At 43.6% G+C, this 9,304-nt stretch overlaps 1 protein-coding gene across 1 annotated transcript; it reads left to right on the top strand.

Annotated features, from left to right (window-relative positions):
• The first annotated feature begins 342 nt into the window (after positions 1 to 342).
• On the top strand, positions 343 to 3,360 carry TNFRSF4 (tumor necrosis factor receptor superfamily, member 4). The gene is made up of 6 exons (XM_009889578.1): positions 343 to 461; positions 819 to 916; positions 1,351 to 1,417; positions 1,939 to 2,168; positions 2,481 to 2,606; positions 3,293 to 3,360. Exons 1-6 carry the CDS (start codon positions 343 to 345, stop codon positions 3,358 to 3,360), a joined length of 708 nt encoding a protein of 235 aa, XP_009887880.1.
• Positions 3,361 to 9,304: the final 5,944 nt, after the last annotated feature.

Below are 9,304 nucleotides of genomic sequence, written 5' to 3'. Positions count from 1 at the left end.
GGCTGCAAACTGTGATGTCTAAACCATATGAAGAGGCTGTCTAGAAAAGTGATATTTGGAATCCACTGGGAGAATCATTTGGGGCGTTGCATCAAGTTGCAGCAAGTTATCAGGCCTCTACTAGCCCGTTTTAGCCGATTAATTTACAGTGGTGCTATGGGTCAAAACTTTTAGGGATTCTGGCGTGTCTAAATCTGTTGAATGTTTTCATAAGTGGATGCCAGTTGTAAGTGGAACTGGCACTTTCTGGGCACGCTCATTCTAACGCATGAAAATGAAGAGGATTTCGTTCTAGTAACAATCAGTTCCTCCTTCTACGTGGTCTTTGTTTTAGGTGAAAGAATGAGAAGCCGCTGCACAGCAACAACAGACACAGTGTGTGCCCCCTGTCAAGACGAATACTTCAGTAGTGAGCACAGCCATGACTTCTGCAAGAGTTGTACGATCTGCGACACTAGTAAGTCAGCTGTACCCTGGTCATTTCTTGATACGAATTTGGGAGGCAATGAGTTTTCATATCGTTGCGTGCTCCTCAAAGGCTGATGTTACAAAGCCTGTCGCTTGAGATGACCAAGTCCAAACTGGGTTATCACTTCAGTAGCTGATATCTCCTGGTTGGTATTGATGGTAGAGCTTTCAAAGGGAAGCAGGCTTGCACCGCCTGTGAAAGAATTGTGTGTGTCGTCAGAATTGTTAATAAACTCTGTTCTCTGCAGCTGTATATACACACAACAGAGAGGCACTGAGTAATTAGTTTTTTTCTTTCTTAACTTATTTCTTGTCTCTCACTTGCCCTGTATTCTGTTGTTGCTAGGGAGGGGGAGCAAGGAAGTGAAGAAGTGTGAGAAGACCTCTGACAGAATTTGCATGTGTGAGGCAGGTTACATGCCAGATGTTACATATCCTCTGCGAAGCGGTAAGTTAGTGATGTGTGAGACTCCAAATGTTTGCCTCCTCTTCAGGTGAGGTGGGGGTTATTTCTAGTGTAAAAGCTATTGTCATTTCTCTCACTGATACCTCCACACAAGTGTTACGGCAGGGTAGTTGTGTTAACTGTTGCTCTGTGATTCCTGAGCTGTCAGAAATCTTAATGCTCTCCTTGTTAATATCCATAATTAGCCAGTAGAAAAAAACAGGAAACTTTGCCAGTTGCAGACTAAAATAAGCCACTGTGCATGTTGTGTTACTTCTGACCCAGTGACTGTGGTTTTTAGAGGCTATGTGGGTTTCGTTGGGTCTGTCCTATAAGCTAGACTGCTAGTATAAGCTATTAGTGTCATTCCTGTGGAGGTGTCATACGGTTATGTTGCTAACTGAACTCAAATTCTGCCCCTTTCTTTTTTTTCCCAGTATGCTTACCATGTCCTGAAGGGTCTTATTCCATAGGGGGAAATGAAAACTGCCAACCTTGGACCAAGTATGTATCACTGATCCAAACATGTTAATTTTGGGTTTATCTCGGTAACAGTTGATGCCCAAATCATGGTGTGTAGAGTAAACCTGTGCTAGGTGCGATGAAATTGTGTTCCTCATGACTCTCAGGAGCCTTATGCAGCCTGGGTACTGATTTGAAGCATCTCTCTGCCTTCTGCCCTTTTTCCTCTGCACTTATGGCAACAACAGCCTTTTGGTTTTTTAAAGGTCTGAATGTTTTGTTTGTGTAGCAAAAGGTTCCCTTGCCAAATGCAGGTGTGCTTCAGGGCTGTTAGATGCACAGATGGTGGAAAAAACCCCACCCAGAATGTCAATTCTTTTCCAGTAATAACTTTGATTAGCTTAGTTGTTCTTCACATATCTGTAGAACCTAGGAAAGGTGAAGCCTGAATTTGTATTGATGAAACAAGGATTGTAATGTTCACTCACTTTTTCCATGGAGATTACTTAAAGTCATTACTGCAACTGTTTGAAAAACTACACTGATTTATTTTATGTCTCTAGCTGCAGCGTTCTTGGGAAAAGTACTCTTCAACCAGGGACAAGAACAAATGATGCTGTTTGCAGCAACCATGTCACACAGCCAGCTACATCTCAGAGTGCAACACCAGCTTTGAATCTTTCCACCACCGACTACAAGAATAATACGTCAAATGCGACGTTCTCACCGTCCAGACCCAGTGTGATTCCTTTCATTTGCACAGATACGAACAGCCCCACAGAGACTAACTGGGGTAAGGAGAGGGAATAACCAAGTCTAGTCTCTGTATTTACTAGAGCGGGACAGTAATTTTCATCTGAAACTCATTTCACTGGAAATGAAATCACTTTCTCAGAAGCCCTATCAGTATTTTGCACAATCTTTCAGTGAGACATGCACAGGATTTCAGACTTCTTGCTAGTCTGCTTGGCAGCTGGGACTTTTAGGCTTTGTGGTTCAAGGGTACTTCTGGAGTTCTAGATTCCTTCTTTTGAAACTGGAAAACCGTGGAAACTGCAGCTAGAACCATGCATTTTTTTAGGGTATTCTTCTGTCTTTCTTCCAGGGTCCTTATCACTTATCCTTATTAGTCTGATATTGCTCATGGTGAGTGGAATGTCCATCCTCCTGTTGATTATCCAAGCAGCCAAAAAAGAGACCAAGAAGAGGCCTTGTAGAAGCAACAATCAAGGTGAGTTTCTTTTTATGGGGAAAAAGTATAGGAAAGAGTTACCACGGCCCTGTATTTGAACTTTGATAATTGTTTCAATCATAATGAAGTCTGCCTGACGTAAGTAGCACGGTGTCATCTGCGGTTAATACCAGTGGTTGATGTGCTGGAGGTCATACTGTCTCAGGTTTTGCATTCTTACAAAGCACAGATTCCCCTGCCATGCAGAAGGATTCTCTCTCTCTGACTTAAACTCCTTCTAGCTTTTTCCTCCCTTAGTCCCTGTAAAAATGATGTAATAATTTTGTGCAGGGAATTCTATTCAGTACAGAGAGGATCCAGAATCAACAGTTTTTTAAAGAGTGTATTGTGAACTTTTTTGCCTGCATAGAAGTGAACTGTCTTGAACCGTCTCCTGCAAACACAGGAAAGGTTTGACTGAGACAAGCTGAACACTCTATTGAGAATGAAGTGGCAGCCTGGCTCTTGAATCAGCCCACAGCTGCCTCGTGTTCCATTGTTAGAGCAATGGAAAAGTGTATTTTCACAGTTTCCTACACTTGATGTTTCCTAGCACTGGCTGGAAAGACAAGCACCGACCCAAATGTCATGCAAGTCATTCATGAAACTAGAACAATCCCTGGCTTCCCTTTTCTACTCTATACGGTGTGTTGTTTTTTTTTATTTTATTATCTGTCTTTCAGGAGGAGGGAGCTGTCGACTTCCTATCCAGGAAGAACAAATTGACTCCAATTCTACTCTCATCAAAAACTGACTCCATGTTGCGTTACTGTTTCCTGCATTTCTGAGCCAGTCAATGGTAACAAGTAATGCGACAGAGCATTCTGTGGCTGGATGTGTGGATGTGTGTAACTGTGTAATTGCACTTCGTTTCCTTTGGGTCTCATTGAGCATCCCCTTTGGCATTAGGGCCCATGGGAGTAGGTGTTCTCGGTGGAATCTCTTAGGCAGATCCTGTGCACAGCATCCCTGTTGCCAGGACTGAGTTGATAATAGTCCTCTTTGCATTTGTAGTCAATTCTGTATGTAGTGATGCGCGGTTGTCCGTGGACTGAAGAAAGTGTTTATGAAGCTGTGAGAGCTGATCATCGAGCAGACAGAAAAACGAGGAAATCAAAAGACCTGCTTTATGTCTGAGTTTATATCGTCTTACAACTCTGAGGTGCTAAGGAGAGCATGTCTCTCTATTCTCAGCGCAGGTATCTCCAGTGTATCAGTCTAGTTCCCAAATGAACTCTGCTCACTTTAGGTGGAGAATCTACCCTGATGAACCTAGCCGGCGTCCTTTGTGCTTCCATTTTTTCAAGTTATTTCTTCTTGGTCAAGTGGAGTGGCATATGTCACCTGTGTGTCCAGAGACAGTTGTCATTGCTGGTAACTCTCATGCTGGCTGTGTACCAGAATAGCACCAGGATTCTGGTGCTAGCTGTTAAGAGATGGCTGTTCAATGCTACTTCTCGCTTTTCTGCATTTCTTCAGGCATACCCATTGAGAAATTGTCATGTTAACCATATTGAGCAGTACCCATTATCAGGCTGACAAAGGGAATTATGGTCTCCAGGTAGCTCTGGATCTTCAAGTGTTTGGAAATCTCCATGGAGATCTTCATGTGTGTGGGAAGTATAATATGTGGGTTGCCAGAAGGCAAAGGGGATGGTTATGTCTGATTAGAACATTTTTAGGGAAAACTGTAGTTCAGAATTGGGGGAAAGGTAGAGTACCTCTTGTCTGCACTGTAAACTTCAGTAGTTGCCATGTATAATTAATGTTTTATCTATGAGCCCTGTGCAACCCACGTGCTGTGTGCTTCCTCTTGGGGGACATCCTGGTGTGCTGAAGACCCTGGTGTGTCTGTCATCAGCAAGGCTGCTTCAGTCAAGCCTGGACATCTCCACAGTAAAATTGTTAAGCTTAAACCACTTCCGTGGGACTTGATTGCTTGGGATGTAGGGAGAGACCCACAAGCAAGTTTGGTTCCAGACAGTGCTCTGGATTTGGGAGAATTCTGTTTATGTCTTAGATTTAGGAGCATGTACATGGACATTCAGAGTTTTTCTGCTGCTGAAGGATAATTTTGTGATGATTTAGAAAAGAGTAACTCCTTAGATGTTCTCTGTTGATAAGAGGCAAGAGCTGAACTCTTAACGCAGTGCTGACTCCCCAGGCCTTCAAGTTGCCTTTTGGCAAAGGTGTGCAAAGATCGTGTAACGGTGGATAGATGCCTAAACTGTGCTCTGACCATTCATCTGGATGATCACCTTGTGTGTGCTGTCAATGGGACCTGCATTCAGAACGGAAGAAGTGCTTTGGTTTGCTCACTGTGCAGTTAAAATGCCTGGTTGTTTGCCTGTATGCTGTATGAAATGAATTTTACTTCTGTAACATTTTACCACAAGTTAATCAGTCTGTCGTTTTGGAAAACATTCAAATTTTGGATAGCGAGTTCAGAATCTGAAGTGTCTGAGAGAAACCTGGAGTGTTATTGTCAATAGCTTTGGATGTAATTTAAATACCTCAGTATAAAAGTTCAAGAAGTAGTAGAACTCAGAACTTACATAATTCAGAAGTGTTTTTCACTTCAAGCGTAACTCCTCAGTAGACAACTTGTTAGAGATAGGTATTTTATAAACAGAGTACCAAAGCATATGCCAAAGTATGCAAGAGGAAATGTATTCAAGAATACAACTGGTGTCTAGAAACATGTTTTTAAACATATGTTTTCTTATATGTTATACATATGGTGTTCTTAGCAGTGATTTCCAATTTTGAAGTGCATATACAATGTATATAAATATTTGTATTATATACGAAGTGTGATAGTGACTTTTTGAAATAAATTGTGGTAGCAGCTAGATGTGCATGTGTGATGTGTATGATTGGAGAGTACAAATGGGCAAAGTGTTATTCCAGCGTGTATAATTCTCGGAGAAGGCGGGATCACCAGATGGTCAGTCCTATGGGTTAGCTGGCTTTGAGTTCGCGTGCTGCCTTGCCCTTGGCTTTCCGGGCGACTTGAAGCTCTGTGTAGTGTTTTCTCTCTGTAAATCTGGCTCGGCAGCAGTTCTGACCTGAGAGTTGCTGGGATGTTCAGGATGATGGGAGAGTGCCTGGGAATACCGAGTGCTGTAGGCTTACCTGCTGTAGGCACCCCTGCTCTGGCAGGGGGGTTGGACTCGACGATCTCCAGAGGTCCTTCCCAACCCTGACCATTCTGTGATAAGGCTCAGCCCCTTCAAAAATGTAGAGTCTCTGTTGTGAATGTAGAGGTCTTTGAAAGTGTGCTGTGGCCTAAACGCTGTCATCTTGCAGTGAATTGGGTGGCAGAGTGCTGAATCGGAGAAATGCATTCCAGGGAACCTTCAACAAATTCTCGGAAGCGATACTTATCGAGTTAGGCTGCACTTAGGAGGCAATAGAGCAAGTACCATGTTTCCGTATAACCGGGCAAGGCGCAGATAAGTAATGAGCTATCTGAGGTTGTGGGTTATACGGTGAAAAGAACCCACAGGAGCAGATGAGAAGTGCTGCTGTGGCAGCAGAGCTCCTCTGTGGTGTGGGCTCATCAGCTGTTTCCACGAATCTGACTTGCTTTCTGCCCTCTGGCTCTGCTGCACAGGAGGACTCCCGAGTACACTGTGTTCTTGTGCCTTCCTACAGCCTCCCCAGCAGGAGATATCCCGCAGACGAGGGGGTGGGTTCCGTCTGGTTGAAGAACTAACCGATACTGGTCCTGCAAGTGCACAGCAGAGGTAGGGTAGCTGAGAACAAGTTGCATTTGCTCATCAACATTTGGAAGACTGAAGACGGACAATTTAGCGTGCTGTGTGGCTGAAGGCCTGTAATAGCAAACCCTCCCGGGCTGAAATTGTTGGCTTTTGTGCTCATGTGTACCTGTGAGCCAGTCTGCGCTGACTGTCCTGCTGTAGGACTGCGTCCCGTCTCTGCGCTGAGACGTATAATCCTATCAGAAGAGTTAAACCATCGTAATATTTGATGGGGTTGGAGGCATTTATGATTTGATGATTTGATTATTTTTTGAGGATTTGCATGTTGGTAGACTGCCAGTTTAAATAAATTAATGTACCTATTTCTAAATAAAGGAACAACAATTTTTTTTTTTAATTGCCATCTTCAGTCTTGTCACTCTTCTGTCAAAGTCTTGCTTGGATTTTTTTTTGTTTCAATCCTCCCTAAAATGACAGAAAGTGGTTAAAAATAGGTAGAAAATCTTGAACAAGTTGGCGCTGCCTGTTGCCTACGCTTGCCTTCCTACGTGCCAGAAGTGAAACTTTCCCTTCTCAAAGGTTTGGGCCTGTGTCACAAAGTAAGTTCCTGTTTTTCAGCCATTCAGATTTCCCCATTTTCAGGCGCTTGAGAGAGAGATGGTCTAAGTTGTGCAATTTCATCTAAGCTGATTAAGATAGGGCCGTACTGGAAATTTTTTTCCAGTGTCGTGCAGTAAGCTGCGGTGTCAGTTCTCTTATTCTGCAAAGCAATGCTAACTCGGGTTGTAGCGTGAACTCTATTGGCAGTTAGAGTACTTGGGAAACCTATACGATTTGTAAATTAAATGTATCTTGGTTGCCATAGAGCCCTGATTCAGCAAGTTATTTAAGTGTGTGCAAAACTCTGCATGAATGTTGTCGCTAAAATTTGACCTCTTGATTGTTTTAAGAACCGTCTGCAAAACGGACTAATAATTCCTACAATAATTTTGTATTTCTGGGTGAGAATAACACTATTTTTTTTCATGAAGAATTTAACTGTTTTTCAACTGAAGTAGTCATGAGTTAGAGGACAGGTGGCCAACCCCTTATCTTGTTTATTTGTAATTAGGTACAGACAGAGATTAGGTCAGATAGCTACAAAAAAAAAAAAAACAGGAGGAAAAGCAAACAGAAACCCAACCCCTCTTGTCTTCGGGATTTTCATCTACAGTATTTTTTCTCTCTTACACGTGAGGCTATCACATGTGGCTGCCTGGAGTTTTAACAAGGCTTTTTATTTCAAGTGGAGGTTTGTTTTGCTAATTGCTTTGCTGCATTCAGTTTTGGAGAAAGATTAGGACAAGAACAGATGGTTTTTGAGAGCTGCGTTGGAAAAACCAATTGTATAAATGAGCTGGGTTTTGCACTTCTTGAATGCTTCATTCAGGCTGCAGATTTGGCAGTTAACATGTTATTTCATGTTTCAGTAGTTGTTATAATAAAAAAAAAACAACAAACCAACAAACCACAGATCTGTAAGTTTATGCTTTTTATGTTCACTTCCTCCTTTGTCTCTCTTTTTTTTTTTTTTTATTTTTCTTGGTTTTCCCCTGAAATATATGACAAGTTTCTGCTACTGCGGCTACCCCAGATCCTTTATCTCCTGTCTTTTCACATTCTCCTGTGACTTAGAAGTGCACCAAAGTGACTCAGGTTTGCCATGAGAGACTAAAGAAAGGTCACATCCGCTGATAGACGCCATGCCAGGTGCTAAGCGGGAAAGGAAACACACAGCTCGGTAATGTCAGGGACTTGGGGTTTTTGCCTCTGTCTGGTTTGGTTTCCCTCTATGAAACGCCGGTTACGTTACTACCTGGCCTCTGCGCCATCGGGGTTGTCTGCGAGGAGTCACCGCTCTTGGCGGCTGTGCAAACAACCCGGAGAGGTGACAGCGAGACTCATTCCGTAGGATAAAGCAGAGCTCCGATGAAAGCGTGCTGCGGGGTCCTTAGTGCTGCTCGAAGGAAAGATCCAGGGGGTTTTGCAAAGCCGTAATTGTTTTGGGCAGAGAATTTAACTTGCCTCGGGAGCCCATGTGCGGCACTACGTGAATCACGCGTGCTTCTGCTGCATTGTTTGGCTCCTGCGCCCCCAACCTTACCTGGGACAGGTTTGCAGGGCTGTGATTCTCCCTGTGTGCCAAAAGAGGGCAGGCATTAGACAGGCGCTGCAAATACCCCGAGGTCTGGAAACCCCCAGGGTTGCTGCAAAACCTCAAGGCTGGCCTAAAGGTCAGCAGAGTCGAAAGGAACAACAACAATTCTGTCTTCTAGTTTCAGGCTGCAGATAAGAGCTATCAGCACTCACACAGTGTCCTTTTGAGGAGTTGGTGTCCCCCCGGTGCCAACCTCACCTGCAGTACCGACCTGCACCCCGTGCACTGGCTGTTCCTCTCTGCTTTCGGCAGCCCATCAGAACTGCCGTTCTACCCCGGGTTCCCTGGTGTGGGAAGACACTTCACCTTCTGCGAGCAACACCTCTCGTAGCTGTCAGGAGATAGTAAAGGCTTCATTAGGTAAAGACTGACCATGTCAGTTTTGTTGCTTCCCAAGAGCGCAGATGAGTTCTGTGCAACAGAATGTGAATCCTGCAGCGAGCGATGGAGCTTTTTACAGCGGGATGAAAACAATTTAGGAGACGGAGCTTACAAGGCGATTTATGCATTGGTCTTACAAATATTAGTCATTCAGAAATTACGTAGATTTCATGTGAACAACCTCTTATTGCAGGAGAACTGCATGTCTTCTTTGGTCACCCGTTATGGGTAATCAGCAAAATCTCAATGTCAGGAAACCAAGTGACTCTCCCTGGTACCATCTTATTGATGACGTTAAGTCCCAGGAGTGTCAGAAAAGCTGCTGGACTTGCACGAACTAATTGCATGTTTGAGAAGTGGTTATGCTCTCTTTTTTTTTTCTTGTTGTGGTTTTT

The sequence above is a fragment of the Charadrius vociferus genome, unplaced genomic scaffold, assembly GCF_000708025.1.
Source record: "Charadrius vociferus isolate BGI_N301 unplaced genomic scaffold, ASM70802v2 scaffold477, whole genome shotgun sequence".
In the NCBI taxonomy this organism is placed as follows: Eukaryota; Metazoa; Chordata; class Aves; order Charadriiformes; family Charadriidae; genus Charadrius; species Charadrius vociferus.
Note: the sequence above shows the minus strand (reverse complement) of the source record. Positions and strands in the feature narration are given on the sequence as shown.